The sequence below is a fragment of the Tamandua tetradactyla genome, chromosome 24 (assembly GCF_023851605.1).
Source record: "Tamandua tetradactyla isolate mTamTet1 chromosome 24, mTamTet1.pri, whole genome shotgun sequence".
Classification (NCBI taxonomy): Eukaryota; Metazoa; Chordata; class Mammalia; order Pilosa; family Myrmecophagidae; genus Tamandua; species Tamandua tetradactyla.
Genome location: NC_135350.1, coordinates 15,519,017 through 15,538,750, shown reverse-complemented (window position 1 = coordinate 15,538,750; position 19,734 = coordinate 15,519,017). Strand labels below are relative to the sequence as shown.

General features: G+C 37.1%; 1 protein-coding gene across 3 annotated transcripts in view; it reads right to left on the bottom strand.

Moving 5' to 3' along the window:
* The window catches only part of PAPSS1 (3'-phosphoadenosine 5'-phosphosulfate synthase 1), a 167,454-nt gene that overhangs the window by 35,017 nt on the left and 112,703 nt on the right, over positions 1-19,734 (bottom strand). For all 3 annotated transcript variants that reach the window (XM_077142613.1, XM_077142615.1, XM_077142614.1), the window contains one exon: positions 2,083-2,312. In XM_077142613.1, coding sequence (XP_076998728.1) covers positions 2,083-2,312 — 230 coding nt within the window. The remainder of the gene's footprint in view (positions 1-2,082; positions 2,313-19,734) is intronic.

The following is a 19,734-nucleotide window of genomic DNA, read 5'->3' as shown; positions in this document are numbered from 1 at the left end:
TCTTTGCTTTGTATATATGTTATATAATACAATAAAAAATTGTTAAAAAAATTTTTAAAAAGCAGGTGTAGCAAATAGGCAGATGTAATTTGAACTATAAATAACGGTCAATCCACAAACAACACATTTGTACATGAACTTAGCAAGGTATAGAAATATGTAGGTGCCACAGAAAGAACTATAGACTTTGAGCTAGCAAGCAACCCTCTTGCCCACTGCTGTCATTTTGAAGATGAGGAAACCTGGCCAGAGAAGCCACATGACTCTCAAGGTCACATAGTCAGGGGCAGGGCTAGAAGAGTAAGTTGATTCTACAGATTCATGTTACTACTTTAAACCTACAGAATATACTTTCTATACATATTTCTTATAGACAGAAATTAAAACAATTTTGTCAGCCAAAGGAAGATAGATAGCTAGATAGACAGATACAGATATATAGATATATGCTCAGTACTTCCAATAATTTGCAATAAGTCTGCTAGTATTTTATTTCTCCTAAGATCTTTGAAAAAAGAAATTACACTCTTTTTTTTTAGTTTTTAAAAATTCTAAAATACTTTAATAATTAGCATTGATAGGAAGACTGATATATAATGCAATTATTTATTTACAAGGAGATTCTTTACATCAGGGAAACATCTTGAAGTACAAGACATCAGGCTTTTATTCTTTACATTATGCTTGAGAATTGGTAATTATAGGAAAAGGAATACAAAAGCCATCTTATTAAAAAAAAAGAACCTGCAAAGTGTTGACCCCCAAGTATTTTATTTTAAAAGAACATGAATGAGATGAAAATGAACTAGATGCCTTGGTGGCATATGGAAGGCAGACAAGTAGCTCAGAAAATCAACTCCTGTTTCTAGCTTGGCACATTAAGGGAAAGAAAGGCACTGAAAGGATTTGAAAATATCTCAAGTCACAGAGAATGCTGTGGGCATAAGCCAGCTGTTTCCAAAGAAGTTACAGTCTTAACGGTTAAGAATACAGGTTCTGGAACCAAACTTGGGTTCCACCCTTGTGCTGCTGCTAGTTATGGCTGTTACCTTGTACAAGTTGTTTGACCTTTGTATACCACAGGTTACTCATCTATAAAAAGGGATAATAACAGTACCTTTCACATATAGCTGTTGTGGGAAATAAATAATTTGTACTTTAAAGCAATTAGGACAGTCTGTTCCATAGTGACTGCTCAATTAGCTAAACTTCCTCTCTCTAGATAGATGCCCTGGGCTTACCAGAGTATTCATGGGTAAATTTCTGGGCTACTACATGTTCAGTAAGCTATACACATACGGTAGACTAAAAATGTTAATACTGCCTGTTTTAGTTTTCTAAAGCTGATGAAATGCAGTATACCAGAAATGGGTTGGCTTTTACAATGGAGATGTATTAGCTTACAAGTTTACGTAAATATCCGAATCAAGGCACTAACAGGATGATACCTTCTTCCTGACGATAGACTGCTGGCGATCTGGGGCTCCTCTGTCACAAGGTAAGGTACACAGTGTTATCTGCTGGCCCCTCTCTCCTGGGTTTCCTTTCTTTCAGTTTCTGACTGTTCTGGTCTGTGTTTTTTTTTCTGAGCTTCCATGTATTTCTCTCTTTTAGCTTTAGTCTCTCTTTAGTGTCTCTCTTGGGCTTTTTGCTGTGTGTTCTGTCTTTTATCCTCTTATAAAGGACTCCGGTGAGAGGAATAATACCGACCCTGAGTGAGGTGAGCCACATCTCAACTGCAGATCCTACTCCCAATGGGTCCACCCCACGGGAATGGATTAGCTTTAAGGACATGGTTTTTTCCGGGGTACACATAGATTCAAATCATCACACTGCCCTTACAGACTTCACAACAAAATTCCTGAAACCACAGGCCATAAAAGTAGATCCAATTTTTAGTTTTACTCCTAGCTTCTAGAATATAGAGAAAGAGTTTCCTTGGTTTGCCTTCCTCTGAAATAGGTACAAGAAAACCTTCATACAGTAAAACTGTTGTGAAAATGAGATAATATGCTAAAGCCCTAGGGGCAGCTTAGATCAGAAGGTGTTTTATAAATTTGTGGCAGAAAATGAAGAACTTACTGTTCAGAGTCATAGTAGTCCATACGCTTCTTCTTCTTGTTGTAAGCTGCAACTCGGAAGGGCACTATTTCCAAGGTGATCAGGCCAGGGGCCATTGTCAGCACTTTGGCCCCATGAGTTGGGTCATAAAGATCTTTCCCTGTTTCTGGATGAGGCATGCCCGCAGGGTCTCGTCCAACAATGTAAAAGTTGGCCCCTGCAACCATCCGTGCTCTGCAATGCCACTGGACCTGGAATAAAAGTTTTCATGTTAGATAGATATGCTTTTATAACCAAGTACCTAGAAGTCATGAATAGAAAATAAATGCATGCTTTTCATCCAATCAAATACCTATCAGTAGGAGATCTCAACAAATTTAAATGTATCGTCTTGGGAAGCCAGAAACAAAATTGTCCCCTTAAATATTCTAAATGCAGAACTATATATACACATGTATAAAGACGGCTGCTTTTACATATTATTTACAATATGTAAATAATAAGATAGGTGAATGTATATGTTTATGTGTATATATTAGATAACCACTAGATGTGGTTCACAAACCAATCTTGTGGTTAGAACTCAGCACAGTGGTTGCACTTGGAGGGAAGTGACTGGAAGGGATAATGGCAATGTTGATTCTTGACCTGGATCCTGTGGCAGGTAAACTGAGCTAAAAGTTCACTGAGCTATAACTACACTGATGATCTGTGTGCTTTTCCTTCCATAATACTTTAAAGGGTTAAAAAAACTACTGGTATTTACCTCCACATTCCCAAATAGCATGTTACACTGCTGTGTCTCAACTGTTTTAATTTTAGGTGTTTTGTAAAATAGACATTACTTAGATTTTCTAGCATAAAACATGATGCCCAGCTCTTATATCATTCTTTTCTCTCCACATCCCATTGGCCCAACACAGTAGTATAAACATTTTTGGTGAAACCAACATGTATCTGTAAAATGGGGATCATAATAGTATTTACCTCATACAATTATTGAAAAAAATGGTAAAAAATGTGAGGGCAGTATAGTACTTGGTACACAATAAGTATAAAATAAATGTCCATCATTATATCATTATTTTTGTTTCCCTCTTTGTACAAATGGTTTTCCTATAGTTAGAGTTACCCTTGATTTTTTTTCACTTGCTTAGTTTTCCATATACCTGTGTACCTATGTACCTTGAGCTATCTTTCTTCCTCAGCACACAGCTCCACTACAATTCCCAATCCCTCTTGAAGTAAAGTGAGCCATGTGGCCGAGTTCTGACTAAAGGCTGCAAGACAAAGCCATGTGTGCCACCTTCAAATCTGGCTATTAAAAGGCCTCCAAGCACTCACCTAGCTCTCTTTCTCCATCTGCCAGCAAAACAGAGAGGATATAAAGGTTCTATAATTGCATCTTTTTCTACTGTAACATTGTTTCTGCTTGCACTGAACTGCAGCAGTTCTGTATGAACAAGACGGCAAAGCACAGTGATAACACATTTATACCCACATATGCTACCTCTCTTTCACCTACTCAGATTCAGCTCAATGAAAATTCTGCCTGTTCTCCTCTGATTCTACACAATGACATGCTGCTAGTTTAGACACAGCATTTTAATCAAAGACTCAGTTGACTTTGCAACTCCACTCAAACGGTAAACCTTTTCTGCTTCATGCAAATTAAAAGCTATTTACACTGACTGAGAAGTCCTCTGAACTTAGGTAAACCTTAATTTGTTCATTAAATATCTGTGTATAGATTCTTAAACCATTTAAGAACCAAAAAGTCAGTAAACAGAATGTACAATTTAATTTTAATATGTAAGTAAACTCAAATTATTCAATCCAATCCCATTCTTCCTTTTAAAACAAATGAGGAAACTAAAGCCCAGAGAAATTAAGCACCTTACTAGAGTCACAGAGCATTTAGGTGGCAGCAGTCAGTTCTGTTAAATTTGAGTGGTTTAAAATTACCAGAAACAAAATTCTCTCTTTGACTTCTTCTAGAGATCATATAAGAAAATTAAATGTAAACAAACCAAAGATGGAATCAACTATTTGCTTGCAAGTAACTTGAATATATTTGATTTACATTAGTGAATGGCTCCCCTATGAGAATACATCTAAATTTATAACAAATATGAATAAGCAAAACACAGTTTTAAAGACACATGCAGCTCTCTGAAGAATGCCCAGCGAGAGTCAACTTATAACTTACTAGAAAGTTAATATGCATTTAATCAAGAGATTACAAGTCAACCTACAGAAATGGTGCATTTTGTTAAGAGGACAGGCTTTAGAGTCAGGCTGTCTTAGATCTGTATCCTGGCTTTGCCCCTTTAATTGAGTATCCTTGGGTAAGTTTCTTATTTAAGCCTCTGTTTCTTGAGAAAGATAAAGCCTGACACACAAGGTTGATGGGAGGTTTAAAAGCACTCCTGCTTGTTCTCCTCTGATGCTGGAGACCCGGGTTTGATTTCTGGTGCCTGCCTAAGCAAAAAAAAAAAAGCACTCCACAGAGTCTCAGACCTTCCAAAAAGAACGGTAACAACCACTGTTGGTGCTATTCTATGACACATTTCTGGTGACCCAACTGAAATTAACTGCTTCTTAACCAGCTTCCCAACCGGTATTTGAAAAGAAAACTCACTCATTCTCTAAAGCAAATGACAATGCTGCCTAGAAAATGGCTGCTAAAAAAGCAGTAAAAGTTGCCTGTTAATCTCCTCAGTAGACTAACTTTGCCTAGTATAGTGCCGGAACTGCTGACTGCTTGCAGATGAGAGAACTCAAGATGGTTTCTAAAGGCTTTCTATAACACCCTTCTAAGAACCTGTAAATGATCAACCTAGTAACATGACTTTTTTGCTCGTACCACATGAATACCCTTGTTGTGGTTTTTTTCTAATTATAAAAGTAATTTAATCCATGTGTTGCAAACACTCCTGGTTGCCTAGGCAATAACTGATTTGTCTGCACTGTTTCCCCTTTTCCTTGATTACAGAAAACACCTCCTCTCTAGAAGATGAAAATGCCAGATCCTTGCTTTCTCAGTGCTGCCTGCCATTTGGCTTGGGCATCTGATCAAGTAAGGGGACCTCTTGGGAAGTCTACTGAGTTTCTGAAAAACTACCCCACTCCCGATAAAATTCTCAACGTTCATTTATTTGAACGTTTCATTTCACCTTTACTTTCAAAGGATGTTTGTGCTTGCGTAGAGAATTCTAAATTTTCTTTTCCATTGTCTCTTTCTCTTGTTGAACCTCAAAGATGCCTCTGCATCGCTTCTGGTTTGTATTGCTTCTGATGAGAAGTCAGACATCATTCCTATTTTTTCCAGTAAAACATGTTCCCTTTCCTCTTCTCCTCCTGCTGCTTTCAAGATTTCTAGTTGTCTTTAATTTCAGATTGAGGACAATATCCCTAAATGTAGTTTTCTTTGGATTTATCCTTGTGGAGATTCTCTGAGCTTCTTGGATCTGTACACTGATGTTTTTCACCAATTTTGGGAAATTTTCAACCATTCTTTTCTTTCAAATCTTTTTCTGCCTATTCTTTCACCCTTCCCTACTTCTGAAACTCCTATCATACTTATGTTAGACAACTTAATATTGTTAAGTCACTGAAGCTCTGTTCATTTTTCTTCATCTATTTTCTTTTTTCCAAATAATTTCTATTGACCTGACTTCTAGTCCATTGACCTTTTCTTCTGCCAACTCCATTTTCCTTTTAAGTCCTGAAGTAATTATTTTCATTTTGTAAACTGCACTTTTTCCATTTGATATATAAAATGGATTAAATAAAATAAAATGAATGCCCATTTGATTGTTTTTTATAGTTTCCTTTTTTTTTTTTTGCATACATTCCCCATCCAAGTCATTAAGACCATCTTTTCCTTTAATAAGCTTTAGTGCTTATTTCAGTTTGCTAAAGCTGTTTGAATGCAATATACCAGAAATGGAATGGCTTTTACAAAGGGGATTTATTAGGTTACAAATTTACAGTTCTAAGGCAATGAAAACATCCAAATTAAGGCCTCAACAGGATAACACCTGAACTCTGAAGAGAGGCAGCCAGCATCTGGAATACCTCTATCATCTGGGAAGACACATGGGCTGGTGTGAGCTAGTCCTTGTTCCCAGTTCGTTGCTTTCAACTTCTGATTCCAGTGGCTTTATCTCTAAGCATCTGTGGGTCCTCACTTAGCTTCTCAGGGAGAACTCTGGATTTCAACTCTTATTTCAGCATCTAAAACATCTATGTCTCTCTGCTCTCTCTGTCAGTTCTCCAAGCATCTGTGCTTTCCCCAAAAGGTCTCCCTCTTATAGGACCCCAGTGAGTAGATTAAGACCCCCATTGAATGGACAGGGCCTTATCTCCAAGGAAACAACCTAATCAAAAAGTCCCACCTAACAAGATGGATTAGAAGAACATGGCTTTTCTGGGGTACATAACAGTTTCAAACCAGCACAGTGCTCTTATTTGCTAATTCCAACATCAACATCATCTCATGGTACATTCCCAGTGACAGTTTTTATTCTGGATTTTCAGTCACACTTTTTGCATCTTCTTAAGTCCAATAATTTTTAAAGTATGCTGACTCATGAATGATTTGTTTTAAGGAGTCTGAATTTTGAATCTTTTGTTTAAAGAGTGTTAAGAGCTTGGTTCTAGCAGGCACAAAATTTACTGGTTTGATTTAGAACATGTTGAAAAGGTCAAGTCCAGTTCTTTGTCCCAATTATTAATCTACTGCCTCTGAGGTCCAAATTCATTCTCTAATACTTACTCTGAGATAATGGACTGACATCTTCAAGCACTTCTAAACATTTCTCCTTTACAGTGAACATGATCTTAATTTTTATCAGTAGAAAGCACTGGAGGGATATTATTGGAGGATGGGGCTTCTCTTCCTGGTCCAGATATTCCTTATGCGGCAATATGTGTCGGTGGCACCTGTATATGGGAACACAACTAGCATTCTGCCCCAGCAGCAATGCCAAAGCAAATCCTCCTCAGTGACCCTGATGTTCCAGCCCCAGCCCAGTGACCTCCTCGCAGCAGTCCTCCTGACACAGACACTGGTACACTCCAGAACTTGTACCAGCAGTGACTCTCTGATTCCCTCTGCTCACTCACTATCCAGCCTTGGCTCACCTCTGCCCAAGAGGATTGTTTCCCACATCCAGTCCAATACAGAGGGCAAAAACTATGCATTGCCCTGGCAGCGCATAGGCTCCCAAACCCTGACACCCTCTGAGCGCCCACAAATTAGCCCTAGCTGGCCTATATCTCATACCACCTGGCATCTATGAATCAATTCTGGTCCAAGGAAACCACTGAACTTCACTATCTAGTAGGCTACAATCACAAATTCTCCAATAACGTCTAAATCCCAGGCTTAGACAGGTGAAGCCTTTTCCAAGTTTTTCTTTCCTTTGGGTAATCTCGATCTTCCACTCTACGGTACTCATTTAGAGTTGAGTTACATTCCACAGTTACTCCCCTATTAGACTTTACTAATTCTTTAAATTATCCAAATTACTGTGTGGTTTCTAGTTCCTGATTGGACCCAGACACACCCTTTCTCTAGGATGTAATCTTTAATTCAAAGACATGTTTCTCTGATTTCTTGGTTGAATACCTGGCATGTCAACAAGGTCTCTCCACTCTAGTTGGACTGGAATGCCAATGTTTCCAATATTGTGTGACTATTAAATAAATATTTCTATTCCACCAAACTTGTTGCAGCCACTTTCCACCAGGCTTCACCAGAATCTTGCCCTGTACAAATGCAGTCCAGCTCTTGGGCAAGGAACCGTGGGAAACAAAATGTCTTCTGATGCCTCCCCTTCATTATGCTCTCTCCTCTCCAGTAATTTATTCTGCAAATTTTGGCTGATTCAGGAGCCTAAAGACCAATTTCTGCTTTGTCATATCACCAAAACCACCGTGTTTTCCTTGGGTTCCAACCGCCTATCCTGTGGTCAGGAATTGTCCTCAAGCAGAGGGTAAAACAGACCTTGATTTAAGTATTTTTCCTCTCTCAGGAATATTACTGTACTACCTATTTTCCAACCCTTTTAAACAGATGTTTCACATATTTAATCAATTTTATAGTTGTTTTTAGCAAGAGGGCAAGTCTGGAGCAGGAGAGCAAGTCCAGTTCGGTTATTCTATCATGAACAGAAGTAGAAATCTAGATGTATTTTGAACACGGAGACAACAGCATTTTGGTGGACAGACTAGGCTCAGATATGGGAGAAAAAGAGGAGTCAGTAATGATTCTAAGATTTTTAAAGGAATTTTGATCAATTGAGATGGGGTGGCTGAGGATATAGAGCAGATATAGAGGAGGTAAAATGAGGCAGTGAATATTTTTTATATGTTAAGTTTGAGATATATTTTTAAGACATCCATGGTGGCTGTATACAAAAGTTTGGAGTTCAGAAAAGAGGTGTGAACTGGAGACAGATATTTGAGCTTCATAAGCATAGACAGGATATTTAACGCTAGGAGACTAGATGGGACTGTCATGGAGAGATGGGTATAGATAAATAAAGGATAAAAAGAACCGAACACTGAGCCCTAAGTCATTCCACCATTACGAAGCTGGTTTACTTCTTTTTTTTTTTTTAATTTTTTATTAATTAAAAAAAAATTACAAGAAACACAAACATTCCCAACACATACACTCAGCAATTCACAATATCATCACATAGTTGCATATTCATCATCATGATCATTTCCCAGAACATTAGCATCAATTCAGAAAAAGAAATAAAAAGACAACAGAAAAATATAACAAGCAGAAAAAATTTTACATGCCATACCCCTTACTGATCCCTTTCATTGATCACTAGCATTTCAAACTAAATCTATTTTAACATTTGTTCCCCCTATTATTTATTTTTATTCCATTATGTTCCTCTCATCTGTTGACAAGGTAGATAAAAGGAGCATCAGACACAAGGTTTTCACAATCACACAGTCACATTGTGAAAGCTATATCATTGTTCAATCATCATCAAGAAACATGGCTACTGGAACACAGCTCTACATTTTCAGGCAGTTCCCTTCAGCCTCTCCATTTCATCTTGGATAAAAAGGTGATATCTACTTAATGCATAAGAATAACCTCCAGGATAACCTCTTGACTCTGTTTGGAATCTCTCATCCATTGGCACTTTGTCTCATTTCACTCTTCCCCCTTTTGTTTGAGAAGGTTTTCTCAATCCCTTGATGCTGGGTCTCAGCTCATTCTAGAGTTTTTCTCATTCCCTTGATGCTGAATCTCAGCTCATTCTGGGATTTCTGTCCCACGCTGCCAGGAAGATCCACACCCCTGGTAGTCATGTCCCACGTAGACAGGGGGAGGGTGGTGAGTCTACTTGCTGTGTTGGCTGGAGAGAGAGGCCACATCTGAGCAACAAAAGAGGTTCTCTTGGGGGGGTGACTCTTAGGCTTAATTTTAAGTAGGCTTGACCTATCTATCCCCTGTGGGGTTAAGTTTCATATGAACAAACCCTAAGACTGGAGGCTCAGCCTATAGCTTTGGTTGTCCACACTGCTTGTGGGAATATCAAGAATTCAACTTGGGGAAGTTGAGTTTTCCCCCGTTCTCACCATTCCCCGAAGGGGACTTTGCAAATAACTTGTCCACTCACTGATCAAATCGCTCTAGGATTCATCATGGCAACACCTGGACAAACCAACAAAATCTCATGTCCTATACAAAGTTCCATGTACTTAAGGTGTTCAATCAACTATCTACATAAGTTATATTAGGAGATGCACTAGTCAAAGTACAGATTTGTACCAAATAAACATTTTTGCTTTAGTCTCACACATCAGTTGAAATTTTAAAATATTAAGTACCATCTATTTTCAGCACACTGAAGTAATAACATTTTTTTGTTCGTCCTCATGCAAAAACATTTTTTAAATTTGTACATTTAGTCACTATCATTATACACTCTAGGCACTCCTAGATTATACCATCTCCTAGTCTTTATTGTCTATCTTTCTTTGTGATTTCATTTATGTCTCAGCCCTTCACCTTCTATCATTCTCATATGCAGCTTCATTCAGTGTTTTAACATAATTGTATTACAGTTAGGTAATATTGTGCTGTCCATTTCCGAGTTTTTATATTCAGTCCTGTTGCACAATCTGTATCCCTTCAGCTCCAATTACCCAATATCTTACCCTACTTCTATCTCCTGATGGTCTCTGTTACCAAGGAAATACTGCAAGTTTATTCACTAATGTCAGTTCATATCAGTGAGACCATACAGTATTTGTCCTTTTGTTTCTGGCTAATCACACTCAGCATAATGTCCTTAAGGTCCATCCATGTTGTTACATACTTCATAACTTTATTCTGTCTTACAGCTGCATAATATTCCATCTTATGTAAATCTCACAGTTTGTTTAGCCAACCGTCTGTTGATGGACATTTTGGCTGTTTCCATCTCTTGGTAATTGTTAATACTGCTGCTATAAACATTGGTGTGTAAATGTCCATTTGTGTCCTTGGCCTCGTATCCTTTGAGTAGAGACAGCATATAGATGGGTCCTGTTTTTTAATCCATTCTGCCAGACTATGTCTTTTGATTGGAGAGTTTAATCCATTAACATTCAGTGTTATTACTGCATGGGTAGTACTTTCTTCTACTATTTGGCCTTCTGGATTTTATATGTCATATCTAATTTTCCTTCTTTTTACCTTTACTCGTAGTCTTCCTTTCTACTCTCTTCTCCACACCTCTCTCTTCTGTCTTCGTATCTGTCTCTAGTGTTCCCTTTAGTATTTCTTGCAGAGCTGGTCTCTTGGTCACAAATTCTCTCAGTGATTTTTTGTCTGAAAATGTTTTAATTTCTCCCTCATTTTTGAAGGACAATTTTGCTGGATATAGAATTCTTGGTTGGCAGTTTTTCTCTTTTAATAATTTAAATATATTATCCCACTGTCTTCTCGCCTCCATGGTTTCTGCTGTGAGATCTGTGCATAGGCTTATCGGGCTTCCCTTGTATGTGATGGATTGTTTTTCTCTTGCTGCTTTCAAGATCCTCTCTTTCTCTTTGACCTCTGACATTCTGATTATTAAATGTCTTGGAGTATGTCTATTTGGATCTGTTCTCTTTGGGGTATGCTGCACTTCTTGGATCTGGATTATTTCTTTAAGAAGAGGAACAGATAGGCCCAAAACCAAGCAATTTTAAGACTTTAGGAACACATTGTCACTCACTTTCCAGAACAGTTATACCTGTTAGAGAACTTGTAGATTCTGGGTTCTCTTTATATCATAGGTGAGAGCATAAAGTGGTACAGTTATTTTTGAAAATAATATTGCCTTACCATGTAAAATTGGATATTTATATTGCAAAGAATCCAATAATTCCTCTCCTAGGAGAAACTCTTGCACAAGATAGGTACAAAAATATCACAGCAGCACTGTGCACAATAGCAAAAAATAATGTAAAACAAAAATAGAACACACGTAATAAAAGGAAATATGAATGTTTAACAATGGGAAAACAAACAAATTGTGGTAATGCTCCTACTGATGCACTATGTCATACATGTCAAAATGAATGAACTGTAGCTACATACACAACCATGTGGAAGGGTCTTAGGAACATATGTTAAGTGATGAAAGCAAGTCCTAAACAATTATATAAAATTTTTTATATCCTTATAAAAAGGTTTGAAAACAAGTAAAATAAAGCAATGCATAGTTTAATCCTATTTATATGAAGTAGAACAATATGTACACAAAGACAAAGAAATTGAAAAATACAAAACTCAGGACAGTTGGCACCTGCTGGGGAAGGGGAATAGCTGTAGAAGGATAGGACATGACGGAGTTTCTAGTGGATGGAAGTTACAGTTCATAGGCCAGGAGTAATTCAATTATTCATTCAATGATTTTTAAAAATAAATGCATAAACAATCAAACTTATACACAGACCAATGATGATAGTGTACCATGTACTCAGAGATTATGAGTAACATATTTCTGTGCATCAGGGGACCACAGAAGATAATATTTGGAAAGCAATACTAATTTATTCTTTCACCATTAAAGGAAATGGTTGAATACTTTAGTTTCACATATCCCAACAAAATGAAATTAGGTATGATATTTATACATCATTTCAAATAAATCTAAATGAACAAAACATATATCTTAAAATGTAGTACAAATTATACCTAATCTGGTTCAAAGGGTTGCTAAATGTATTTCAAAGCACACAGACCACAGTATTTTGTATTTATTTTACAAACTGGGAGTAAAATTAAAGGACACCTAAGATTTGAAAAAAAAAAAAAATTCATAAGATCTAAAACTTTCACAACACTGAATATTTTTGTAGAGCTTTGCTAATAAAAGTCTTATTTGTACTTCTCTTTTATATTTTATTGGTCTTAAGAAAACACGAATACATGTTTTTAGAAGGACAGTTTTTCAAGTTCCTGATCCTTTAAGTAAAGGAAACACATGCAGGCCCCCCTCCCCCATCACGATGGTGGAATGAGACCCTTCAGCAGGGCTCTGTACCCCCACACAAACATCAAGAACTGGCAGAAACATCTTTCTCAAAGCTACAGAACAGCAAAAAGACTGCAGTAGCAGGACAAGTGCTGATGGAAAAGGCTACTTACAAGCGGTAAAGTCTCATGATACTGGTTGAATCCTCCCCAACCCTTAACTGGCTCTGCATAGACCTGACCCGTGAACCCAACGTAGGTTCCTGGTCCTGGTTCTGGAGGGAGCAGAGTAACCAACCCTTAAGCACATATTGGGAGCATGTGGCCTGATCTGATCTGTCTGGTCTGAGGATCTGTAGTGGCCTGAGAATGATGCAGACTCACCCTGCTCATGTGGAAAGCAGTTCACCCTGCTCATGTGGAAAGCAGTTCACAGAGCTCATGCTGCAGGAGAGCAGTCAAGTCTTGCTGCCTGGGGCAGAGGACTGCTGTTTGTATGACATACAGTGTGGTGCCCAGGACTGTGAGGAAACTGTTTCATAGGAAAGAGGGGACATTTGGACCCGTTTAAATGAGGGAATTCCTAGAACCACACATGCATGTCCAAGGCAAGACACATGCACAGAAAGGGTCAAGGAGGTCCCTACTCTTTGGCCTGGATTTATTTTCTAAACTCATTGTATGAATAAGCACTGAAGAAGAGCACTTGCACAGGTCAATCTGCAAAGACTGGGAAAGATGTTTTCTTCTTTCCCCTTCTACTTTTTTTCTTTTTGATTACCTCCTAGCAATGAAGGAAAGCTCTGTCATAACACTAGCTCGATACACTGGTTATTAAGAAACAGACACCTCAGTGTGAAGTCCAACCATAACACATTACAACATAAAAATGTTCAGGTTTCAATAAAAGATTACAAAACAAAAAAAAGAAATAGGAAGTGATGGCTCAGACAAAGGAGATTAAAGCCCTAGAAATCATCAGTGAGGAGGTCCAGACCTAAGAAATACTACACAAAGACTTTCAAAGAAATTAAAAAGGCCCTAAATATGCTCAAAGACCAAAAGGAAAACATAGACAAAGAATTAAAGGAAACAGGAAAACAAGGGATAAACGCAAAGAGAAAATCAGAGAGGTGACAGGAAGGGGTAGAGAGAATATTTCAAGAAATAATGGCTGAAATTTTTCCCCAAAAAGCATAAGTTATGAATATACACATCCAAGAAGCTCAACCAAATCCAAACAGGATAAATTCAAACAGACCTACACCATGGCATGTTATAATCAAATTGTCAAATGCCAAAGATAAAAAGCCGCAAGAGAGAAGCAACGTTTCACGTACAAGGGAGCCTCAATAAGATTAAATGCTGATTTCTCATCAGAAACCAAGGAGGCAATAAGGCAGTGGGATGACATATTTAAAGTGCTAAAAACAAGTACCTGCCAAACAAGAATCCTGTATCTGGCAAAACTGTCTTTCAAAAATGAAGGACAGATTAAGATATTCCCAGAAAAAAACAATGTGAGTGACTCTATCACCACTAGAACAGCCCTACAAGAGATGCTAAAGTAAATTCAGCAGGTTGTTGGGAAGGACAACGGACAATAGATCAAAGCTACATGAAAAATTAAAGATCTCCAGTGAAGGTAACAATGAGTGACTATAAAAGCCAGAACTATTGTATTTTTGGTCTGTAATCCACTTTTTACTTCCTATAAAATATAAAAGGCAAATGAATAAAATGTAATGATATAATCTAACTCAACCTATCTATATAGCTCATTTGAACAACTGAAAAACAGGGAGCCCAGAATGAGAGAGAGCCTTTAATCCTGTATAGCTTAATGTAGTGCCTGGATACATCCTACAATATATTAAGCAGATAATCAAAAAATATTGGTAAAGTCCCTTGAGGGATGGGAGAAAAATATGGAACTTCAAACTTTACCATCAGGGAATCCCTTGATAGTGCATCAAACATTAGGACACCCAAATCAATAGGACAAATCGTTGATTTTGAGGCTTACTCTTATGAAACTTACGTGGGTTGTAGAGAAGCTTAGCTTACCAATAGGTATGGCAAGAGTTACTTCTGGAGGACCTCTTTTGTTGCTCAAATGTGGCCTCACTCTCTCTAAGTCCAACTCTGCAAGTGAAATCACTGCCCTTGCCATTATGTGGGACATGACATCCAGGGGTGAAAGTCTCCCTGGCAGTGTGGGAAATGACTCCCAGGGATGAGTCTGGCCCTGGCACCATGGGATCAACAATTCCATCCTGACCAAAAGGGGGGAAAGAACTGTAACTAATAAAGTATCAGTGTCAAAGAGGATTCAAATAGAGTCGAGGTGTAACCTACTTCTGGAGGTTACTCTTATGCAAGCCTCAGTTAAGCATTGTTACCTATCATAACTTGCCAACCCCAACCAAAACCATTCCAGCCAATCCTAAAGAACACCAAGGACAACATATAAGATTCTATAAAGGTTTCATGCACTAAAGTAACTTTCCAGAAACTTACAACCTCCAAATGGGTCCCTGAACCAGAGAAGTCCGGAAACCTAGAGGGCCCAGCCTCTCCAGGAATCAGCTAGTTCCATCTCCCTACCCCATATTATTGACAGCCCTTCCAATATGAAAAAAGTAGAATGGCCATAGCCCAAACACCCCTAAAGATTGGAACAGAAAGATCAAAGGTGATGGTGGAGTTATACAGAGAAGATAGGATTTAACAAAGGAATACAATTGCTGAATCATTAAAACGGTATCTCTTTTAGCCACCAGTATCTTAGAACAGCTAAATTGTGGAATTATAACCCATGCCAAACTCTGAAATCTGTTCTACAACTTATGGTTGTGTTGCACTTTGAAATGTATTGCTTTTTTATATATATGTTATTGTTCACAACAAAGAAAAGAAGAGTCAATGGTGATAAAATATTTATTCCCTCTAGCCTTCTATATTCCAGAGAGCTAGAAAGAAAACTCTGAGAGGACTGTATGGTAGCCCATGACAAACTCTGGGATCTGTCCTGTAACTACTTGTTGAAGAGTGCTTTGAAAACTATTACTTTTTTCTCTCTTTGCTTTGTATATATGTTATATTATACAATTAAAAAATTTTAAAAAAAGTAATGATAAATCAGTGGATCTGAACTCATAATGTATAAACAGGGAATTTGTGACAAGAAATACATAAAGTTGAGATGATGGAAAAATACTAGAACATAGTGTGTGTATGCTCTTGAAGTTAGGCTTGTATCAAAGCAAATGAGATTGTTACAGATTTAGGATGTTAAATTTAAGTTCTGGGATATCTACAAAGAAAATATCAGAGAATATTCAGGCTCACAGAGACAGAAAGCAGAGTACAGATTTTCAAGGACAGGGAGCAGTGAATGGGGAATAAATGTATGATAAGCATATGGTTTCTGTTTACAGACATGGGAACATTTAAGGTGGTAAAGGTACCACAATGGTATAAATACGAGTAATCTCAATGAATGGTAGTGGAGAGATGGAAGTGGTAAGATGAGAAAGTTTAAGTTGCATAAAAAAGAGCACTTAGAGCGACCATGACAATTTAATGTAAAACATGATCTTGCATGGGATCTAGCAGGGGAGGAGAAAGGCTCAAAGGAACATTATGGGAGCACATGAAAAAGTTTAATATAAACTTTCAGCTTTACATCAATGTTAAATTTCTTAAACTTGATAATTGCACCTAAGGTGATTATATAAGTGAATGTCCTTGTTCTTAACAAATATGCATAGAAGTATTAAGTGTTCAAGGGGCATGATGAATACAACCTACACTCAAAATGCTCAGAAAAGTAATTGATAAATAAACAGACAAAAAGATAGATGGATAGAAGACATAGCAAATGTGGCAAAACGTTAAAATCAAGTATCTGAGGAAGAGGGTTATGTTGAAGTTCTCTGTATTGGCTTCGTATTACTTTTATAACTGTCCTAGAAGTTTGAAAGTATTAAAATAAAAAGCTTAAAAAGAAACACATTCATTGCCTGGAAAAGACATGTTCCCTAAAAGATGACTATAGATAACAAAAAGTGAGAGATAAAAACTTGGTTACATTTTAATCCCAAACTTTGATTTGAGATATATTATGCTGATCTTTACCTATTTGTGTACAACTGAAAATAAGTTAAAATGAAGAACTAAAGGGGAAAATATCTTTACTGAAATTATTCTCTTTTAGCAGCCAGCATGCTGCTCATCCAGCAACCCCAAAACAGCGACCTCTTTTGTCTAAAGCTGAATTTAAGGGCAGACTAGTTAAAGGAGATAGATGTAACAAAAAAGAGACTATTTTCATTCTTCTACCTACTTCCACTCTCTTTCAAACTGTTTTATGACAAACAGGCAAATTTTACAAGATGAGAAGACGTGCACAATGGGATGTACAGAAGAAGCAATGAGAAGTGACAGATGAGTTAACATTTTCAAAATAATCAAAATCCACAAGCACATTTTAAAATATAAAGGAGTAAATTCATGTACCGAAATTCAACCCTACTAAAAAAAAAAAAATCTGGACAAGATAAACTTATGAAACATGTAATAACATGGATGGACCTAGAGAATATTATGCTGAGTGAGTCCAGCCAAAAATTAAAGGACAAATACTGTATGGTCCCACTGATGTGAATGGACATTCGAGAATAAACTTGAAATATGTCATTGGTAACAGAGTCCAGCAGGAGTTAGAAACAGGGTAAGACAATTGGTAATTGAGGCTGAAGGGATACAGACTATGCAACAGGACTAGATACAAAAACTCAAAAATGGACAGCACAATAATACCTAATTGTAAAGTAATCATGTTAAAACAGTGAATGAAGCTGCATCTGAGCTATAGGGTATTTTTTGTTTGTTTGTTTGTTTGTTTGTTTTTTTACTATTATTACTACTTTTATTTCTTTTCTCTATATTAACATTTTATATCTTTTTCTGTTGTGTTGCTAGTTCCTCTAAAACGATGCAAATGTACTAAGAAACGACGATCATGCATCTATGTGATGATGTTAAGAATTACTGAGTGCATATGTAGAATGGTATGATTTCTAAATGTTGTGTTAATTTCTTTTTTTTTCTTTCTTTCCATTAATAAAAAAATTTAAAAAAAGGGAAAAAAAATCTGCATGCTGAAAACATGAAACTAAAAAATTACATAATAAATATTACTTTATGAAATAAAACTTTAAAATATTCTTATGCCTAATATAATCATGTTTGTGGGGGAGCTGTGGTATTTCTAATACTTAAGGACACAGGCATACAGAGAAATCAGCCTGTTAAGAATGTTTCTTTATTCATCATGTCAGTTACAAAGACCTTTCATGGTTTCCAGAGACTTAAAGTCAGTGCAAAGCAGGCATTTAAGTGCACAGAGATCACCTACTTAAACATTAGACCATCTTAGTATGCTTATGTGAATGAAAACTGGTACAAAATTTCTAAAAGGCATTTGACAACATGCTAAAAAAAAAACCCAAGAATTTCAGTCTCAGAATTATCTTCAGACAAGTATGCAAATGTTCACTTCAGAATTCATTACAGGATTTTTTATCAAAATACCATAAGATAGAAACTAATGCCGAGATCCTTCAATGGGATATTGGTATTGATTAAGTTAAATGCCTTGTACTGCATAGAAAACTACACAGTAATTAAAAATAAGGTGAGCTCACTATTTAAACTGATATGGAAAAATATTTATAATAAAGACAGTTTAAGAAGCAGGTTTACAAAACAGAATATAAAATGAATTCTTGTTAAAAAAAGAAAAGAAAATGTGTCTTTGCAGAAAAAATATCTACAAAATCAATGAATTATTTAAAACAGAAAGATTACTGGTGAACTTTATGTCCTTCTTTGTAGCTTTCAGAATTTTCAGAATTTCTGGTAATTAGTATTGCAGAGTAGCATTTCTTCAAAAATACAGTTATGAGGTGGGCCACAGTGGCTCAGCAGGTAAGAATGCTTGCCTGCCATGCCCGAGGACCCAGGTTTGATTCCTGGTGCCTGCCCATGTAAAAAAAAGAATACAGTTATAATTATCTCACTGTGGAAAGGGATGAGGAATACGGGAAAGTTAAAAATGTTTAGATAAGAAATGTATTCCTTTGAAGTGATAGAAGTGCATAAACCTTGACTCCTGGCCATATGCCTATTTCCTTTGTGTATGTTCAACATAGTTTCAACCAAGATCAACTATCAAACCAAGAAAGAGACCTACTTAGTTGCTGAAGTTAAACCAAAAATGAAAGAATTTCCTTTTCTGATGCAGCAATGTTGCACATTAATCAACATCATATGCAGCCCTGGACAGTGGGGCCAAGGGTGGGAGAAAAGGGAAGCCAAAGCTGCTATTAGTATTTCCTTTTCCAACCACAGTCCAGTAAATATACCTATGCCTCAAGAGTCTGGGGGGTAAAGGGTACTAAATTTAATTACCCAATAAGGATGGGGAAAAGAGGGTGGGAATAAACCATTCCTCATTCCCTTATTTTTCTATTTCAGAGGTCATAAAACTATGGCCTTTGAAAAATTTAGCCTGGCACCTGTTTTTGTAAATTAAGTTTTCCTGGGTCATAGCGATGCTTATTTGCTTGTATTGACTTTGTCTACTACAACAGCACCTGAGTAGTTACAACAGAGTCCATGTGAACCACATAGCCCAAAATGTTCATTCTCTGGGCCTTTACAGAATAAGATTGCCAATTCCTTCTCTATCTAATGCAGGGTCACTTAGATGACTTTGGACGGCTTCCATAAATTGCGAGTGAGGGAAGTCAATAAATAACATAAATTACTTGACTTTGAAAAGGACTTTTACTTCTGCCTTCAAATATGCTGTGCTGATTTGAAATGAGTACCCTAGAAAAGCCATGTCTTAACCCTAATCCCACTTTGTAGAGGCAACCGTTTCTTCTAATCACTATTCAGTACCATACGTTTGAAATTGTAATTAGATCATCTCCCTGAAGATGTGATTCAACCAATAGTGGTTGTTAAACTGGATTAGCTGGAGGTGTGTTTACACCCATTCGGGTGGCCCTTGATTAGTTTCTGGAGTCCTATAAAAGAGGAAGCATTTTGGAGAATGAGAAGATCCAGAAAGAGCAGAGAAGAACGACATAGCCACGAAAAGCAGGGAGCCCACA